This window comes from Anser brachyrhynchus (assembly GCF_964034855.1).
Source record: "Anser brachyrhynchus genome assembly, chromosome: 17".
Lineage (NCBI taxonomy): Eukaryota > Metazoa > Chordata > Aves > Anseriformes > Anatidae > Anser > Anser brachyrhynchus.
Genome location: NC_137710.1, coordinates 15,938,255 through 15,957,829, shown reverse-complemented (window position 1 = coordinate 15,957,829; position 19,575 = coordinate 15,938,255). Strand labels below are relative to the sequence as shown.

The 19,575-nt window shown below is 57.1% G+C and overlaps 2 protein-coding genes across 2 annotated transcripts in view; one reads left to right on the top strand and one right to left on the bottom strand.

Annotated features, from left to right (window-relative positions):
* The first annotated feature begins 2,376 nt into the window (after positions 1-2,376).
* P2RX2 (purinergic receptor P2X 2) lies at positions 2,377-10,669 on the top strand. The gene is made up of 14 exons (XM_080558939.1): positions 2,377-3,762; positions 4,045-4,384; positions 4,545-4,699; positions 5,146-5,281; positions 6,561-6,632; positions 6,961-7,036; positions 7,141-7,234; positions 7,481-7,561; positions 8,016-8,154; positions 8,784-8,914; positions 9,000-9,090; positions 9,478-9,543; positions 9,615-9,692; positions 9,807-10,669. Exons 1-14 carry the CDS (start codon positions 3,683-3,685, stop codon positions 9,825-9,827), a joined length of 1,560 nt encoding a protein of 519 aa, XP_080415065.1. The 5' UTR covers positions 2,377-3,682; the 3' UTR covers positions 9,828-10,669.
* Positions 10,670-11,194: 525 nt separating this feature from the next.
* The window catches only part of POLE (DNA polymerase epsilon, catalytic subunit), a 33,107-nt gene continuing 24,726 nt past the window's right edge, over positions 11,195-19,575 (bottom strand). The window contains exons 37-49 of the mRNA XM_080558938.1: positions 19,259-19,482; positions 18,855-19,075; positions 16,710-16,914; positions 16,019-16,192; positions 15,546-15,671; positions 14,804-14,936; positions 14,492-14,672; positions 13,976-14,107; positions 13,654-13,847; positions 13,226-13,426; positions 12,145-12,270; positions 11,794-11,883; positions 11,195-11,583 (exon numbers count right to left, since the gene is read on the bottom strand). Of these exons, the coding sequence (XP_080415064.1) occupies positions 11,470-11,583; positions 11,794-11,883; positions 12,145-12,270; positions 13,226-13,426; positions 13,654-13,847; positions 13,976-14,107; positions 14,492-14,672; positions 14,804-14,936; positions 15,546-15,671; positions 16,019-16,192; positions 16,710-16,914; positions 18,855-19,075; positions 19,259-19,482 (2,121 nt within the window). The 3' untranslated portion in view covers positions 11,195-11,469. The remainder of the gene's footprint in view (positions 11,584-11,793; positions 11,884-12,144; positions 12,271-13,225; positions 13,427-13,653; positions 13,848-13,975; positions 14,108-14,491; positions 14,673-14,803; positions 14,937-15,545; positions 15,672-16,018; positions 16,193-16,709; positions 16,915-18,854; positions 19,076-19,258; positions 19,483-19,575) is intronic.

The window sequence follows — 19,575 nt, the reverse complement described above, 5'->3', positions numbered from 1 at the left end:
TGCGAGCATGCCAGGTCCTGTTTTTTTTTCCCCGTTACGAGAAAGACATTGCCACACTGGAGCCAGGCCAGTGGAGGCCCCTGAGGTGGTTGTCAAGGGAGCAGAGCATGAGGACACACCAGGGGAGCTGGGATTCACTTGGGTGGGGGAAAGGGAGGCTGAGTGGGACCTCACCTGTCCCACCCTCAGGTTGCAGTGGGGCTCAGTCCTCCTCCAAGAGCATGCCGAGGGCATCATGGGCATCAGGGAGATGCATCCCGTGGGATGATGTGCTGGATACCTGGGCTGCATAGGTGGCCGGGTGCCCACAGCCACCAGACCTGGGGCCTCATCTGTGTCCTGGAGCCAGTGCATCCCCTGGCTGCCCCTGCGTCCAGCCTTGCCCTTTGCCCTGGCGAGCCAGCAGAGATAGCCTGCAAGCGTGCGTGCTGTGCATACTGCCTGCCATGTTCTGCCTGTCCCTGCAGAAGAGGCACCCGTGGCTGCAGTCATGGTTCTCCTCACTCTGGAGCTGGGGCTGTTCTGCTCGGAGCAGACTGAGAGGAGCCTGATCTTTTGTGTCCCCGTCATGTGCCCCCTGTGCTCCAGGGCTTGCTCTCTCTGTTTCTTCTGCCCATCTGCATGCTCAGCCACCTCCTCTCTCCTGCCCTGCCAGCTCCCCTGGGTGCCCTTGAAATCCCACATGTGGAAGGGCAGGAATGAGGCCTTGGCAGCCCTTGGTACAGAGCATGTGAAGAGCAGACTCTGAAGGAAAGGGACATTCCTCTTGGATACGTATCCTTTCTAATATAGTTTTATGGGAGAAAGAATTAAAAAGGGGAAATTAGCTCCTCTCTAAAACTTTCCAAACTCCCTGTGCAGAAGCTGGGTTGGGTCCATCAGCTATTTTCAGTGCAACTCTTGGCTGTGGGATGGTGTGGCTTTGGATTAGGCTCCACAGTCTTCTGCAGGTCCTGCATCTCAGGGGAGCCTGGGGACAGTGATCCCTTCTGTCTGTCCTGCAGACCCTCAGCCCCTGGTACAGAGCCACTCTGAGCACAGACCTCCTCCAGGCCTTCCCCGAGGTTCTTGTGCTGCCCTGTAACTCCCTTCCCACACAGCTGAGCATTTTGGACCCTATCCTGGTGTCATGCACTCCAGGCAGAGCTAGCAGCAGAGCTGGGTGCCAGCGCTCAGGACCATCCCTGCATCCCCAGCATGGAGCTGGGCAGCCCAGGCCATGACAGCCTCTTGTCCTCTGTTGCTGTGGACAAGAAGCAGAGGGAGGGTGGGTGTGAGGGGGCAGGTCTCTGTGCGACGCCCTGTTCTAGGTGGGTGAGTGAGGCCTGGCTGACTTGAAACCTGTAGCGAAAGGGCAGGTGAACCAGGATGGGCTATCAGCAGAGGCAGTGTCTCCCGCCTCCAGGCAGGGTGTTCCCAGCAAGAGGCAGGCACGGGGAGCACCCTGGAGGTCCTGGGCAGCCTGTTCTCAGTAACCTTGCTTGCGACAGGGACGAGGTGATCTCCACCCCAGAAAGGCTCGGTGCTGAGCTTCTTGAGCAGCTCCCAGCCTTGGCCAGCCTTGGTCCCTGTTAAACTGCTGTGCCTGAGAAGAAATAGAGAAAGCCCCAAGGTGTGGGAAAAATGAAGAGGAAAGCTCCTCAACCCCCCCCCCCCCCCCCCCCCCAAGACCCCTGGGTTCCCTGTAAGAGGTTAGATAATGATGCTGGGAGGAAATTCCCTTCATCTTCTGCTTTTTCTTAATCCCTAGGCAAATCTCAGTGTCATCATGTACTTGGGAGCTGCCTGGTTTTACCACCCTAGTGAGTACCTTCCTTTAATTTATGGGAACTACTTAGCAGGAAGCAGACTTGCAAGCAGGAGCTGGTACCTTCCTGACATGTATCACCCCCACTTCCAGGTGAAGGTGGAGTAAGGGTTGAGTCAGCAGGACTTGGGTTGAACAACAGCGTGAGAAGCTGCGGCTCAGCAACAGGGGCCTGCTTGTCAGCACGGGTCAAAACTCAGCAGAAATTATTTGGGCTGACAAGCCTGAGAGCAGAAAAGACCGTGAGGCTGGGGCATTTCTGCATCTCTGGAAAACACATTCTCCTTACTTTCCATGTGAAGGATGAAGTACATGCTGATATTTTCATTCCTCTGGAAGGTGCAAAAATAGCTTGACAGAGAAAAAAATTCCCACATGCTTAGGGTTTGCTTAATGTTATGTATATTGTCTCTGACTTACACAACTGTTGCTGATGTGGATTTTTGGGTGCTTACAGCAGGAAGTGCTGTACCGCACTAGGTGAATCATTAATCTGCAGGGTAAGGCTGACAGGTCACAGCGCGCATGTATGCATCACTCCCAGCTTGGGCAGAGTCCGGGCCATGCAGACAGCTCCATGCAGATCACAGCAGCACTCTGGCTCCTTTTGGCGACAGGGCTGTAGCACGGCCACCCTGGACCACAGCCGCCTGTGTCCCATCTGCTATGTTCTACAGCTCAGCAGTAGAGTAGAAGTGCAGAACAAGCCTAAAAGCTTGAGGTTTCCTCCTTGAACCCTGCATAGCTACTGATAAAGCCAGTTCCCACGGTTTTGGCTATGGGAGAAGGCAAATTCAGTCAGCCTTGAGATTTCTCCTTCCTGGCCTGCAAGAGGTTAGCCTGCTGTACCCGGGCCCAGGGTTTTTCCTGCCTCAGTCTGATGGAGGCGGCTGTTGCAGTTCCCATCTGTAGGTGCAGTCTAGAAATGGGGCTGTGTGCCTCAAAGGGGCAGACACACAGGCTCACCCTGGTCCTCCTCGCCTGCTGATTGGGTCTGGAGATCAGTGGTGACACCCCCAGCCTGGTCTCACCCCTCTCTGGCACCCAGCCCCACAGGATGCTTGACCCACAGTGCCCATGCAGACAGGTAGAAGAGCGGTCAGGCAGTACGGACATCTAGGAACAGGATGCAACAAGAAGAGAGGACAGGCTGCATATGGCAATCCTCTGCCATCAGCCAACACCAGGCTGGTGGCTCAGCCCCACCATAGAGACACAAGAAAAGACATTGCAGATATTTACCAGTGGCAGGATCAGGCTGGCTGAGTCCAAGGGTGTTAAAGGGTGTCAAAAGTAACATAAGGGCAGCAACACAGAGCAGTAAGTCTTGTAGTGAGCCCAGGGGCGAGGTGACTGTGTTGACACAAGGGATTGCGTGAAGGGGATTGGGCTTGGGAGCTTCCTTGTCCCCATCGGAAGGCGGTGTTCCATGGCTGTGTCTTCATCAGGGTGGTGACTCTGCAGCAGCACTGAGGTGTCATGAGAGTGAACCTGGCCTAGGAAAGCACTGCGTTAACTAGCAAATCCATCCAAACTGTTATTGAAGGAAGAAAGGATCCTGAAGAAAGAATAAATGCTTGTCAGATGATGATTTGTTTATATTTCAGATAGTCACAGCACCTCCAAGAGCCTTTCCAAGCAAGCAGTGTTGTGTACAAGGTAGAAGCCCCCAGATTACACAATAAATCAAAGTCCCTGAGCGTCTGCTGCAACACTGGCACAGGAAAGTGAGTCAGAGAGACCAGGGACACAGCTGGTGTCTTGGTCCTGCCACAGCAGCAGAATGTAGGGTAGACAGGGCCCTCCTTCCACTGATATTGGTGGAAGAGATGAAGACTTGATGGCCTTCAGAGAACAGGAAAATCCATTCTCAGCATGGGAGACCACCTCAAATCTCCCTGTCCAGAGCCAGCAGCTGTGTCCATAAGAAACAGGACGTGGGGTTGTTCAAGGAGGTAACGTTGTCATTGCCCTCCCCCAGTGCTTTGGAGCACGCACTGGTCTCATGCACAGCCTGGGAAGGTTTTTTTGTTTGTTTTTGTTTTGTTTTGTTTTTCCCCCCATCTGTCAAGCCTGCTGTTTGTGCCATTCTCAGACGGCCCTGAGACAGCTTTAGATCAAGGGAGGAAAGGGGTCTAGCAGTCCAGGTGTCCCTTGGTGGGTGTCGCAGCCCCCTCCCCTGGGGCCGGCAGATCTTGCTCACAAGCTCACAGTTTTTCCTCTGGGCCCCTTGCCAGGCTCCTCTGGGTCATTTTGGGTGAACGACACCCTGCTGCTGTCGCAGGACCAAGACGCCAGCTGTGCCCCGATCTCTCTGTCTCTCCCCAAACTGCAAAACGGGCACCCGCGGGCCTGCTTCCAGCCCCTTCCTGGCTGCACCTGACGCTCTTCTGCTGCCCTTTCACCGGCAGGAACCATCCTGCTGTGAGCGGGCGGGGAGCGACAACCGGCGCACGGCGCAGGGGGGCCCTACTGCCGAGCCCCCCGCGCAGACTTGTCCGGGCCCGCAGGGGTCGCTGCCGAGCCGTGCCGAGCCGAGCCGGGCTGTGCGGTGCTGAGCCGTGCGGTGCCGAGCCGTGCGGTGCCGAGCCGTGCGGTGCTGAGCCGATCCGGGCCGTGCGGTGCCGAGCCGGGCCGTGCGGTGCCGAGCCGGGCCGTGCGGTGCCGAGCCTTGCGGTGCTGAGCCGGGCCGTGCGGTGCCGAGCCGAGCCGATCCGGGCCGTGCGGTGCCGAGCCGAGCCGAGCCGAGCCGATCGCAGCGGCCATGGGCGTGCGGGGCTGCCTGCGGGCGGTGAGCAGCTACTCCAGCCCGCAGGTGGTGGTGGTGCGGAACGGGCACCTTGGCACCGCGTACCGGGCGCTGCAGCTCCTGGTCCTGCTCTACTTCACCGGGTGAGTGCGGGCCGGGAGCGGGGCCGGGACCCTCTGCTTCCCGGTACCGACAGCGCTGATGCCCCTGCCCTTTCTCCTGCCCTTTCCCCTGCCCGCCCTTCCCTGCGCGCACATCCCAGCCCCCTCTGCCCTGCTCTTGGGGCCAAGCTCCTGGCTGGGATCCCCCCATCCCCGGGTTGTCCAAGGGGCGGCACAGGCGGGGGGGCTGTGGGAGAGCGGCAGCCTGTGTGCAGGGCAGAGCACGGTGGGTGCAGGCAGGCTGCTGCAGGCTCTGAACCCCTCATGCCCTGTGCTGCCCAGCAAGGCGTGTGGGTGCTGAGCATACCCACTGCACGCCGTTCTGAGCATACCCACTGGCCCACAGTTCTCAGCGTGCTCTCTGGGTCCTGGAGCCAAGGAGGTGGGCACCACTGGAAGCTCCTTTTCCCATCCTTCCTTCCCTGCAGGTATGTGTTCATCATTCAGAAGGGCTACCAGGAGAGGGAAATGGGCCCAGAGAGCTCCATCATCACCAAGGTCAAGGGTGTGACACAGTCACCAAGCAAGGTCTGGGATGTTGGGGAGTATGTGGCCCCCCCTGAGGTGAGGCTCTGACCCCCCAGCAACGTTCTGGCCCTCTTATCCCCATCCTGTTCCCTTTGTCGCTCTGGGGTGGCTGCAAGGAGCGGTGCCTGGGCAGCAGCCCCACCCCTCGGCGCAGGTGCTCCCCTGGATGGCGCTGCCCTGTGCAGAGCTCCCTGTGGCGGGATGAACGCTGGCTGCATGGGCACTCCTCTGTGCCCTGCCACCAGTGCCTGGCCAGCCAAGCGCAGCTGTTCCCAGGCCAGTGGGGACTCGCCATGGGCATCAAGCCCTTTTTGGTGCTGCAGGGCAGGCCCAGCCACGTCTGCAGGATTTGGGCAGCTTGCGTTTGGGAGCTCCCCCAGCTCCTGGAGGTTCTCTGATGCCAGCCTACCTGCACAGGCTGCACCTCTGGGCCTTGGCCTCTGGGGTGGAAGCTGCCTCATGCCTCCCACCTTGCAGTGGGGGAGCATCTCGCTGTGGGGAAGGCTCTTCTCAGTGTTTTTGGTGAGTGCCATGAGCCGGGGAATGAGTGTTCAGTCATGCTGAGGTGTTCTAGAAATTGCTTGGTTGAGCTGTGGAAGAGCCTGGTTTGGCATTGGGCACTGCTGGTCTGGACAACACTTGGGCCACTCACCCTGTGTCACCTGGCTGGGATGGAAGAGTTGTCCAATTGCCACTCTTTGGGGTCCTTTTGCGGGCACAGAAGGTCTGTCACAGAGATGAGCACACATCTGTACACGGGTGAGCACCCGCAGCATGGCAATAGTGAGACCCCCCAAGCTAGCCCACTTTGTCCAGTGCAAGGACCATGAGAGGTGTAAGTAAGCTCGAGTGAACCTGGCAGAGCTGGGGGACAGTCAGGGAGGGCTGGTGGCAGGGCCTGATGCTGTGGTTGTTGCTGCCCCAGCTGCGCTTATCAGTGTTTTGCAGTTTCCAAGGGGTGAAGGGTGGCTCAAGCCCATCAGCTGCAGGTCCCAGCAGGACTCCCTGGCACAGTGCCTCCAGCGTCAGCGCCCTGTTCGCACTGCTGGACATGTGGGCTGGGGGGAGGCATTCCCACACCAGTGCTGGGCCAGGGCTTTCGTGTCCCTGTGCGGATGCAGTGTGAGCATTGGTGTGAGCCCACGTGCCCTTTCCAGTGTGTTCCCTGCGTGCACACGTGTGACTGTGTGTGAGTGTGTGAGCATGTGTGTGTGTGCGTGCTCCCATCTGTGTGTAAATACACTTGTACCTCTCCATGTGTGTTCATGGCTGTGCTGTCCTGTGACCGGTATCCTACCTTCTGGCTGCTTTGCAGGGCGGGAGCACCTTCAGCATCCTCACGCGGGTGGACATCAGCCCTGCCCAGGCCATGGAGACCTGTCCTGAGGTGAGGACAGGGGCAGGGGACTGGGGAGTAGCAGTCACGGTGCCAGGGGAGAGCAGCAGGAGCTGCCCATGGGGACCCCAGGACAGAGCTGGTCAGGACTTGCAGGTGGCTGCAGTGCTGATCCCCACAGCTCTCCTCTGCCACTGCCCTTCCCAGCAGGAATCCTGTGGCCTCCCCTGGCCTGGGGGCAGCACAGAGGCTGTGAGCCGGACACCACAGGGGAGGCGAAAAGGGACTGAGTAGCACTTGTCAAGGGAGGGGGAGCAGCAGTGAGCGCAGCTGCTCCCTGCAGGAGGAAGCTCCCAACCAACTCCCCGTCCTGCTGCAGGGGCGAGCGGTTGCCAACGCCACGTGCAGCTCTGACCAGGACTGCGTCCCCAGGGACACAGACACGTCTGGCCACGGTGAGTCATGAGGGATGTGTGGGCAGAGCGGCCTGCCCAGCCACCCTGCCGCAGGCAGGACCCTGCCTGCCGGGATGTGCAGCGCCGGGCACCTGTCCCCGCAGGGGAGAGGACGGGGCGCTGCGTGCCCCAGGCCGGTGGCACCGGGAAGAGCTGTGAGGTCCTGGCTTGGTGCCCAGTCGATGGAGACAGCATCAGGTACTGGTGCCGGGGTTGGGCCCTGGTGGGGAATGACAGGCTCCCAGCAGGTCAGCGCAGGCTCTGGGGTCCTGGCATCTCCCAGGTCCTGCCGGATGCAAGGGGATGCTCTGGGTGTGGCCTCCTTGGTGCTGCTCCAGGGGGTTGGGGCAGGCTGGGGATGCCCCATCCCAGGGTGCCCAGCGTGGGCCTGCCCGAGGTCTGCACTGCTCTGTGGGCAGCCATGCTCACTCCTCTTCCTCGCAGTGAGTCTCTGGCAGAGATGGCATCACAATTCACTGTCCTCATCAAGAACAACATCCACTTCCCCCGCTTTGGCTTCTCCAAGTGAGTATCTGTGGGTACGGGGTACGCAGCCTGGGTGCCCTGCTGCTGGCTTCGGCTGGCCCTGCTATGCCTGCATTGCTTGTAGCTGGGTGTGAAGTGTGATGGGGACAAGGTGGACACCCTCACACCATACACATATGCACATGGGGAGCACATGCAGGGTTAGGCCAGCTCCCATCACTGCTGCCTTCCTGAAAAGGGCAGTGATGGGTAGCGGGGACACTTCCCCTGGGAATTGTGCAGGGGGGAGGGGGAGATGCAATGCGTGGACTGCAGAAATGTGGAGTCAGTGCAGGGCAGGTCTCAGGGATGGAGATGCAGGCAGGTGGCCCTGGTGTCATTAGCTGGAGATATGCTGCTTCTTCCCGTTCCCAGCTTACTGGGTGACGGGGTCCTGTCCAGACCCAGCGCGTGTCCCCTCTGACACACAGGTCTCTGGCTTGGTCTCCCTCAGGGGCAACATTCAGGCATCTGAGAGTGGCTACCTGAAGAGCTGCATGTTCAACACCACCTCTGCCCTTTACTGCCCCATCTTCAAGCTGGGCTTCCTTGTGGAGCAGGCGGGCGAGGACTTTGCGGAGCTGGCTGAGAAGGTGTTGTGTGCTGGGTGGCTGGGTGGCTGCAGGGCTCAGGGTCTCACGGGGTCTTGCCAGCAGGTCACAGGGCACTCATTTCCTGGGGAACTGCTCGGGCGCTCTGCGTGTCACCACTTGCTCCCTGATGCCACAATGACATGGAGGTGGCTAGGACTATGTCCTTGGCCCCACTGCCCTGCTTAGACGCTGCTGCAGGTGCCGGCTGGAGCAGGCAGAGGACAGGGGCAGCTCATGCAGTCTCAGAGCCTCAGGGCTCAGCACTTTTGCACTGCCCCCACCTCTAGTCCTAGCCTAGGTTGTGTTCATCCTAGAACAGGGTGGCATTTGTAGGCTTTGGGCTACAACCCTGTTACCTCCTCTTCACTCACGGGAGCAGATAAATGTGACCCAGGGGAGGAACCTGGTGCTGCTCCATCTTCCTTCCAGGATCTGCAGCCCTCATCCAGCCCCAGCATCCCCCAGTCCTGTGGGTTCTGCCACTCCAGCTCTAGAGTGGCTCCCCAGTGCCCGGCCCACTCAGTTGGGAAGCTCTCTGGGGATGCCATGCCCTGGAGAGGCTGTGCCTGCAGGGAGGCCATGCCCATGGCGTGCTGGCACTGTGCAAGGTCTGCCGGTCCCTGCTGCAGGGTGGGGTGATCGGTGTGATCATCAGCTGGAACTGCAACCTGGACCTGCCCGACGCCGAGTGCAACCCCCACTACTCCTTCCGCCGCCTCGACCCCAAAGGGGCTTTGGCTTCCCAAGGCTACAACTACAGGTGATGGCCCTGTCCCCACAGTGGCCCTGCATCCTTCTCTGGCCCTGCCTTGCCCTCACTGGCGTGTCCGCCATCTCCCAAGCAGGTTTGCCAAGTACTACAACTGGAATGGGACTCGCTCGCGAGTGTTGATCAAGGCCTATGGGATCCGTGTGGATGTGATTGTGCATGGCCAGGTGAGACAGTTCGGGGGTGTGTGATGCGTGTGTCTGTGTGTCTAGTTCTGGGAGTGGGGGCATGCATGTGCGCGACCTCCGCTTTGTGCTGCTGTGGCTACTCTAGCAAAGCAGCTCTGCCTGCTGCTGCCACAGGGCTCAGGCCAGCCAGCAGGAGGATGGGGATCCCGGTTGCCCCAAATGGAAGCCTTGGGCTCTGTCTTGGCTTGGTGGAAGGGGCAGCTGCAGTGCCTGTGTGCATGCAGTGTCCGTCTGGAAGTGCAAGCCTGGTGGCACCACACAGGCATTAGGGCTGGGGTTGGGGGGGTGGGGAGGGTGGAATCTGCTCAGCCCAGTCCTGCTACGGGGGCACTGGCAGGGACAGCTGACCCCATCCCTCTCCGTCAGGCAGGAAAGTTCAGCCTGATCCCCACCATCATCACCCTAGCCACAGCGCTCACCTCGGTGGGACTGGTGAGTATGGGTGCTGGGGGGGTTCAGCCTAGCCACCTGTGCCGGCCCTGACCTCCCCACCTGCCTTGCAGGGCTCCTTCGTCTGTGACTGGATCCTGCTGTGCTGCATGGACAAGGAGCAGCGGTACAGCAGCAGGAAATTTGAGCAGGTATCACCTGGCTGCAGGTGCGGCTGAGGATTTTCCTCTGTAGGGGTCCCGTCCCTGGGGTACCCCATCGGCGGAACAGCCCATCCTGCAGTCCAACCACCTGCCCCTCCTCAGGTCCCACCGCAGGTAGGATAACTCTTGCTCAGCTCAAGACCATCCAGCCCCCCTCAGCTCTGAGCGACCTGCTTGCCTGTGTGGAGCTGTGCCCATGGATGGGTGGGATGTGCCCTACAGCCACGTGCCACCGCTGCCAGCCCCTGTGAGCCACGAGCCCACCTGCGTGTGACAGTTGTGACCATGAGCAGGACCCAGCAGTGCTGCTGCAGCTTGGAGTCACAGCGGGGCTGCTCACTGCAGGCAAATCCTGGCGTGGGGGGGTCCCAGGGCTGGGCACAGCTTAAGCTGGGGCAGCACCATGGTGCCCTGGGGGCTCCAGCTGCTGCCCTTCCCAGCCCTGCCTGCAGGCACTCTCGGGCCCATCCTAGCCCCCATCTTCCTCCTGGCAGGGCCTGCTTGTGCTCTGAGCCCCACAAAGCTGCTGCTGCTCCACCTGCACCACAGAGGGGGTGAGCCTTGCCCTGGGGTAGCAGCCAGCGCCCAATAAAACACCGCTGCTCAGCATCTGTGCCTGGGGCTCCATGCTGTGGTGGGCCCTGGGGAGACATCAGTGTCACAACTTGCGGGAAGAGGCAGACCTGTGCCCGTAGCCCCTGAGCACTGCAGTGCTGGCGGTGCACGGATGGGCATGTGCCCAGCTGCGGCAGGCAGTGTGGGGAGCCGCTCGTCCTGCTGCCACCAAGGTGGGAGCAGGACAGGGTCCCCCCAGGCCCTGGAGCAGAAACCCCAAGTGCTGCTGGCCTGAGCCCAAAGACAATCTGCAGCAGGCGCCTGGCGGTAACCAGCTGGGGCATTTCTGAGCATAATTCTGATGTTTTTCTGCTCTCATATTACAGCACATCCTCCCATAGCAGCTCAGCTGGGCTCAGGAGTGTCGGGGGGGGGGGGGGTGGCGGGGAAGGGCTGCAGTGGGCAGAGACTCCCAGGGCTGCAGGGCTCAGGGACTCAAGGTCGCTTTGCTTGGGTGGGTGCCCTGCTCTGAGGGCGAGCTGTCATTGTGCACACCCACAGCAGTGCTGCTGCAAGAGGGCACCTGCAATTCCATCTTGCCATTGTCAGAAGCAGGACGAGGCTCCCCTGGGACAGCAGGAGCACAGAGGCTGAGCCCAGGCAGTGCCTGACCTTGGCTGCAGCCATCCAAGACTCAGTTACCAGAAGCAGAGGCTGAGCCAGACAGTAACTTGATTGCACAACACAGCAATCACATTAGGGGTCGAGTGTGCTGCCCCTCGAGGCCAGCTCATCTTCTCTGGTTCTAGCACCAAAAGGAAGAGGGGGCACAGCTCTCCCCCTGCAGCCTGGGATGTGCTGCCAGGCTGGAGCATGCAGGGTTCAAAGAGGGACAGGTCCTTGCAAGGAGACATCCCAGCTCCCACCGCACAAGAACCAGGTGACAAAGAGAACTATTTATTTATACAAATTCCACATTAAAAAGAGGCACGACCTTGCCTACAGCACAGACACCTGCCCCGGGCAAATGGTCCCCATGGAGCACAGCTCCTGCCCCCCTGTGCTGGGCTGGTGCAGGACAGCCTGGCCCCTCTCAGTGGCTGCTGCTTGCCCTCCAGTACAGCAGGAGGGGCATACAGCTCACCGGGGCTGGCGTAGTGCACAGCTGAACAGGTCCATAACTGACAGCAGAGACAGGACAAGCCCTGCTTCACTGCTGGAGCCGGGGGTTTGTACGCAGCAGCCACTCAATGGTCTCCAGGAGATAGGCCATGCTGTAGTGCCGAGCGATGTTCTGGAAGATGGTGATCTGCTCCATGAACATCTGCAGGAAAAGGAAGCAGGGAAGGAGGGAGGCTGCCCAGCACTGCCCACCCACGAGCAGGGACACAGGGCCAGGGGGGTAGATGGCAGAACCCAGCAGACAAGCAGTTAGAGGAAAGGCAGAAGAGAAAGTAGGTGGCCCCAGGGGGTGGAGCACCACGCAGGAAGCCACAGGCACAGGTCTGGACCAGGCAGCACAGTACGGGCATACCTGGGAGGAGATGGTGAGGGCAAACTCTCCTGCACAGCTGCAGTACACAGGCATGTGTGTGTCCTTCACACCACGACACTTGTTGCACACCTAGAGTCAAAGCAGTTTTAGGTGGGACAGGAGACAAGACCAAGCCCATCAGCCCACTATCAGGGGCACACAAGTGGCACAAGGGCAGGGAACTGCTGTTGCTGTGGCACAGCATGGGAGCCAAACCCTCCTCCCTACAGCCCCTCCCAGATGCAGGGCTGATCTGCTCCCCAGGAGGAGCCCCGGCCCTCCTGCAGCACCACAGGGTGGCGTGGCATGTCCCCGAGACAAGATCCTGCAGCAGGGTGGCCAAGTGCTCACCAGGTCCTGCAGCATGAAGGCCATCAGCTTCTTCTGCAGGGCTTCTACCAACGCCATTTCAATAGAGTCAGAGTCATACTGCGCCTCACAGTTGGAGCACACCCAGCTGGGCAGCACTGATCCATCCTATAGGCAAAGAGGAAGGCAGTGGACATAATGAGGAGACAGCCAAACAAAGTGGCCTTGGAAAGTCCCAAGCAACAGGATGGTGTATAACCAGCTCTCCAGGGTAAGCTTTCCTCCTGGAGTAGATGGAGCATTAGCCAAAGCACTGGGACAACTTGGACTTGTCACAGGTAGCTAGAAGATGAACAGAAAATGGTCTTTAGGGGTGTGCACTCAGGGGGCCAAGAAGGCCAATGGCATCCTGCCTTGTGTCAGGAATACTGCAGCCAGCAGGACGAGGGAGGTGATGGTCCCACTGTGCTCTGCGCTGGTGAGGCCACACCTTGAATACGGAGTTCAGGCCCCTCACTACAAGGAGGGCATCGAGGCCCTGGAGCATGTCCAGAGAAGGGCTGTGAACCTGGTGAAGGGCCTGGGACACAAGTCCTCTGAGGAGCGGCTGAGGGAACTGGGGGTGTTTGGTCTGGAGAAGAGGAGGCTCAGGGGAGACCTTATTGCTCTCTGCAACTACCTGAAAGGAAGCTGTGGGGAGCTGGGGATCAGCCTCTTCTTGCAGATAACTAGTGACAGGACTAGAGGGAATGGCCTCAAGTTGTGCCAAGAGAGGTTTTGTTTGGAAATGGAGACATTTCTTCTCAGAAAGAATAGTCAGACATGAGAACAGGTTGCCCAGGGAGGTGGTGGAGTCACCATCCCTGGGGGTGTTCAAGGAAAAGTTGGACGTGGTGCTCAGGGACATGGTTTAGTGGGTGAGATTGGTGGTAGGGGTGTGGTTGGACCAGGTGATCTTGAAGGTCTTTTCCAACCTTAATGATCCTATGAATATGATCACCAGAACAGGACCAAGTAATGCTGCAAAGCAAAGGGCTTAAGAGAGGAAGAGGGGTAATATGACTGACAGGCATAGAGCACAGCCATGCTAGGACCTCCAGTGTCCACAGGAAAGAGGCTGAACCTGGGAGAGAGCAGGGTCCTTGCACAGGTCTAGGTCCCTGCAGAAGTTGCAGTTCCTGCAGATGACTTCAGGGAGTACGTAGGAGCGGCAAGGGTCCCGAAACTGGGCTTCATCTGAGAACTCGCCCACCTCGATGAGGCGCAGCAGGTCCCTGCGCAGTTTGTTCACCTGGTTGGTAATGTTGGCATCCAGAGACAGCACCTACAAGGGAAAGAGCCAGGTGAACCTACCAGCAGAGAATAGTCCTCAAAATGACAACTCATACCTCCTATGGATGCAAGAGTGCTGGCAGGGAAAAACAAATTGGTTGTACATCTGCAGCACACTCCTGAAGCATAACTGTGGCAAATCAGAGCCACACACATGGACTAGAATTTGAGCCCCCGATCATAAGCCTTCAGAAAAGAGTCCCAGCCCAACTCACTGACCTTGCAAACATATTTGATGAACTCTAGAGCTGGGTTGTTGAGTGGCAAGTAGGAGCCAGGCAGCACTGGGAACAAGTCTGAAGGCTCAGTGGCATTACGAGAACCAGCCATCTTCTTCTTGATCTTCTGGGTGATGGTGAAGAAGCTCTGAGTGAGCTCATTGGCCACGTAATCCTGTGAGAACGTGATCATGCCTACAGAGACAAACAGAAAGCACTTGAGCCCAGTGGCATGTGGGGCCAACAAGGCAGGTGGTTTTCTGCCTAGGGTTAGCCCAGGGCTGCAGCACTGCTACCCCCACGGCCCCATGCTGGGCACTCACCCGGCATGGCCCCTGTCTCACGCAGTGCTTCTTGGGACACCTGGCTAGTGCCTCTCCTCTTGATGGGAGTGCTTCCAGGGGCATTGCGCTGCAGCTCCTCCTTCATGCTGTGGTACACAGCCACGATGTAGGCTGCAGAGACATGAACAGGGCTCCTGGTACAGGCCATGCTGGGGCAGCTGCACCAGCAGCCAGCCTGCTGCAGACTCTCCCAGGCACCAAAGAGAAACAAATAGCCTTGTCCCCTCCCTGGGACAGCTCACACTGGACCTGGAACACCCCCACACAGTAACATTCACAACAGCAGCAGAGGCTCCCTCTGTACTGCCCATGGCACAGCACAGGCTTGGCCATAAGGGGCTCTTGGAATCAACCAACAGGCCTTTCTCAGCAGCCCTGCAGGCATCATGAAGCAGTGAGGAATGTGCATGGTATGGGCAGCAAGAGGGAGTGTAAGGGGTTGTCTCCAGGAGTGCTGTTCAGAGTGGGAGCAGGCAAGGAGCTGGGAGCGCTCACCTGACACAATCATTAGGAAGTAGCTCTGGCAGGAGGCAGCCTGGGGCAGGAACTGCACGATATTCCAGCTGTTCTCCAGCAGCTCCTCCACGTTTGATTCCCCTTCCTCCTCTTCTTCCCCCACCTCCTCCTCTTCCTCACTGTCTTCCTCCTCCAACACTTGCCTCTTGCTGGTATCCTTCTGGAACAGAGCACAATGAGCTATGAGCCAGTGATGTTACAGCAATTCGTTGTACCCAGCCAACACCTCCCCACTCAGTTCAACCCCTAGCCCCTGACTCCTGGGGGAATTGAGCACTTCGTATTTCTTACCTCCCCATAGTGGATGCGAGAATGCACTTTTCCCTTGATGCCTCCATAATTTGCTGGATCCATCCATAGCAGGAACTCCCAGCAGCGGGAGAAAGAAATAGTAAGAGAGTGGAAGATCTCCTTTGAGTGGATGCTGGAGGGAGAGACGGCAGTCACCCACAACATTAGCAGCATCTTCCCTAGTTAAGAGCCTTCTCCATGGGACACACCAGGGAGGAGGTGGTGCTGGCAAGGAGAGAGGAGTCACCTCACTCTTCCAGCTCTGCTTCAAAAAAATGGGCTCTGCACAAAAGGTAGCAGTGTAGTCACCAGCAGGGACACCAAGGGAAGCCATGCCTGAGCCTTGGCTTGTTGTGCTTGCAAAAAGGTGCCTGCTCTAGATGCCTGGACACCATGGCTGGGATGCTGGGAGCCAGACAGGGTATGAGGTGCTGGGCAGAATGCAACCACCCAAGTTCTCCTAAAGATCCCTTCTGGATTGAATCCTACAGGCGCTCTTGGAATATTGCCCACAGAACACAGCTAAGGGACAGATCTCCACTCCAGGCATGAGAGCAAGAGAACCAGGTAGCCTTGTCCCTTCAGTAGTTTTGCAAAAAAAATCAGTGCTGAGGCCCAGCAAAAGGCAAAAATCATCATTCTCTTTCCATGCCCTGAGCCATGTCTTAGCTCAGTCATCCAGGAGCCTTATCTCCAGGCCTGGCTTGCTAAATACACCCCTGACCAGCCAAGTGCACCCCACCTATTGATAATGTACTCCATGTAGCTGATAGCATCCTCAATACGCCGCTTCTTGGTGCACAGAATGATCCGGTTGAAGTTGGCATAAACCACTGAAGAGCCAAGACGCTTGAACTCAGCCACTAACCTGCAGACAGGGTACAGGTGCTAGATTCAGTGTGCAGGAAGTTCAGTGCTCCTGTTCAGCTCCCTGTTAGACAGGGAGCAGCAAGCCAGAGGAGCAGATGGCAACCCACAGAGGACGTGCTGATCGGGCACAGTCAGTATCAAATGTGCTGGTGATGCCATGTAAGGGAGCTGCACCACAGCACACCAAGCAGTACGGTAGGCCTGACCTACCGCCCATCTGTGGCCACTCTCTGGAGGCTGCAGCAGAGAGAACTGTGGGTGCCACCAGCGTCCTGGTCACTAATGCCATGCCATGCCTGTCCCCTTCGCATTCACAGGGCCTGACAAACTCTAGTTCTCACTTACTGTAGGAAAAGCTTCTTCATCATGTTGTGTAGAGTACGGTGCAACGCTGGGTCGTAAAGCAGTGAAGAAGGAGAGCGAAGCCAGCGGTAAAAATGAATGACCTGGTTGTCTGCGTAGATGTTGTGATACTGCGTGATCTCCTTCACCCAGCTCACCACCATGCTCTTCAGAATCCTGCCAGGGAGCAGAGACCAGTATCACCCCCACCAGCCACGAACAGCAGCTTTCTCCTTCCAGGAAGTGACACACTTTCAGATACGCTGGATGATTCAGAATGGGAACTCTGCCAATGCAGAGACGCATGAGCCCTCAACCCAGGAACCACAGGGTAAATATGTGCCTCTATAAACTTGTGGAGCACGAAGAAAGGAGAAACAGGAAAGGGCAAAGTCTTTGCCAACATGCCCTCACACCTGCTGCCTGAGCCACCATGTAGTTCTGACCCAAGATCTTCAAAAGTCTGTGAGAAGATGCATACCCAGGGGGCTGAGCACCCTCTTTTGCCAAGCAAAGGACCTGATTGTCCTGCCCTAAAGGCAGGAATTTTTACTTTAGAGTACCCCACAAGTCACGCCACTGGTAAGAGTCTGGGAAAGGCTAAAACCAGAAGGCAATACGAGGCATGACACTGACGGGACCTGCCAGGATGGAGAACAGACACTCCACATCTTGTTGGCTCCTACAGCAATACCTGAATGTGTTGGAACAGAGGGCAGTTTCATCATAGCTGGCTGGGATGTTGGCAGCTTGGTTCCCTGTCACCATGTCTTCCAGGGATGCCTGCTGAATCACATCAAAGCTGATGCTCATGCTGGAACCTCCTTCCATGTCATTTACGTGATGAGATTGCAACACTGTGTTTACAGCCAGGCTCTGGATGTCCAGCTCCAGACATACTAAGAAGAAACACAACCTCTCAGCAGGCAGGTAGGGCAAAGAACCATCAAGGACACCATCCACACTTCAAGCTCAGCAAGTGCAACCATTTGCCAAATGTGCTTTTCACAAGTTATGAGGATGATGTATAGAAGATGTTGCATTGAACTGTGAGATGCTTTCACATGCAGGTGTAAATATAAAAGCACAGAGCACAAGGTGTGCAACACTCTGATGTCTAGATCAGAAAATGGTGAAAGCCCACACTGTACTGCAGCAGTGTAGGAACTGTGCTGCTCCTCAGACCTTGTTTAACTGACTTTAAAGGATACTCTTAAAACCTGGCGAGACCTCACTCAGTATGGCAACAATGCCAGATATGACAGCACAGCTCAATCATATAAGGTCTTACAACAAGACATGGACTTAACAACATCAGAGGTTTTTTTTTTTTTTTTTTTTTTCCTCTCCTGGAAGTCCATATCATAGAATCACATTGTGGCTTTGTTTGGAAGGGACCTTAAAGACCATCTAGTTCCAACCCCCCTACCGTGGGCAGGGACACTTTCCACTAGACCAGATTGCTCAAAACCCCATCCAACTTGGCCTTACACACTTCCAGGGATGGGGCATCCACAGATTCTCTGGGCAACCTGTTCCAGTGCCTCACCACCCTCATAGTAAAGAATTTCTTCCTTAGATCCAATCTAGACCTCCCCTCTTTTAGTTTAAAATCATTTCCTCTTGTCCTATCTCTATCTATCTGTATGAAATGTTGCCCTCCATCTTTTTTATAAGCTCCCTTTAGGTACTGAAAGGCTGCAATGACATCTCCCTGAAGCCTTCTTTTCTCCAGGCTGAACAGCTCCAGCTCCCTCAGCCTTTCTTCATAGGAGAGGTGCTCCAGCCCTCTGATCATCTTCGTGGCCCTCCTCTGGACCCACTCTAACAACCCCACATCCTTCTTGTGCTGGGGGCCCCAGACCTGGATGCAGCACTCCAGGGAGGGGCTTCACAAGGGCAGAGCAGAGGGGGACAATCACCTCCCTCCCCTGCTGCCACTCCTCTGGTGATGCAGCCCAGGGTGCATTTGGCCTTCTGGGCTGCAAGTGCACACTGCTGGCTCATGTCGAGCTTTTTGTCCACCAGAACCCCCAAGTCCTTCTCTGCAGGGCTGCTCTCAGTGAGTTCTTCTCCCAGTCTGTACTCGTGCCTGGGATTGCCCCGACCCAGGTGCAGCACCTTGCACTTGGACTTGTAGAAGCTCAGTAGGTTCATGTGGGCTCAAATCTGAAGCTTGTCCAGGTCCCTTTGGATGGCATCCCTTCCTTCTGTTGCATCAACTGCACCACTCAGCTTGGTGTCATCTGCAAAGTTCCTGAGGGTGCACGGCATCCCCCTGTCTATGTCATTGACAAAGATATTACACAGCACCGGTCCCAGGACAGACCCCTGAGGGACACCACTCATCACTGGCCTCCATCTGGACATGGAGCCATTGACCAACACTCTCTGGGTGCAGCCATCCAGCCAATAGCTGCAGCAGAGAGACTCAGAGAACTGACTACCAAGTCAAGCTGCTTCTGCCTCAGAGAAAAAGCTGCTGTAATGACACCAGGGATGACCATTTAAGCTAGCCTGTCCTTTGGCTGTTTTTTTTTTGTTTTTTTTTTTTTTTTTTTCTCTCTTCACACAACAGTTGCCCTTCCAAGTGCTGCTATTGGTGTCCATGAATTGGGAATGAATCTGTTTTTGGATGCCTGTACACACTGTGATAGTGCATGCAGAATCTCCTTTCCCCTGGACATGCCCATTGCACCTGGCCCAGATCACTGCTGTGGGTCACCACCATCCGCACAGAGCTACTCAGAGACTTTGGACACTGCATCCATCTCTGTACGGTGCTCACAGAGCAGTACCTGACTCTGCCCCACTCTGTACTATCCTGCTCCCTCCTCACCTGTGGAGTAGCAGCCAGGGTTGTTTATCTCCACCAAGGCTCTCTCATCAAACTCCATGACGAGACGGTTGTCATCGGCCTCCTTACCCCCCAGGTCTGGGCGAGCCGTGGGCGAGAGCCACAGCAAATGGTTGTGACGACGGAGGTGGCGTGAGAAAAACAGGTCAGAGCCAAAGGTGGAGATATCATCAGGGAGATTCCCAATTGGAATGTGGTAATACCTAGAAGAAAGGGAGAGGCACGTTCACCAGGAATGAGCATAGCTCAAGAGAAGCTGTGCCACCATATCTGGCTGTCCCATTAAGGGACAAAGCACCTGGCCTTGACTTGGCCTTGGCCTCTGCTGCAGTCTCTTCCCCACCCAGCCAGGAGAGCAGCAGGAGAATGTGGCCAACCCCAGGCACCTGCTCATTTCAAAAGCCTGGGACAGGCATGTATCCAGGTTGAGGTAGTGGCGGATCATGCGGCGGGCTGCATGGCGCTGCCAGTCCAGGACTGAGTAGCTGATGTCATCTGTCACTCGGACAGGGACCAACGGGAACTCCTCGATGATGGGAATCCCACTTGCCAGCCGTTTCAGGTCCCAGTTAGACTGCACAGCAATCAATGTGGGGCCCCGGCGCTCATCCTGTGCAAAGGAAACATGTCCTGGCACACCCCTCCAGTGAGCATCTCTGCTCAGCAGGAAACTGTCAGTGTTGTATGCCCCTACAGCAAATCC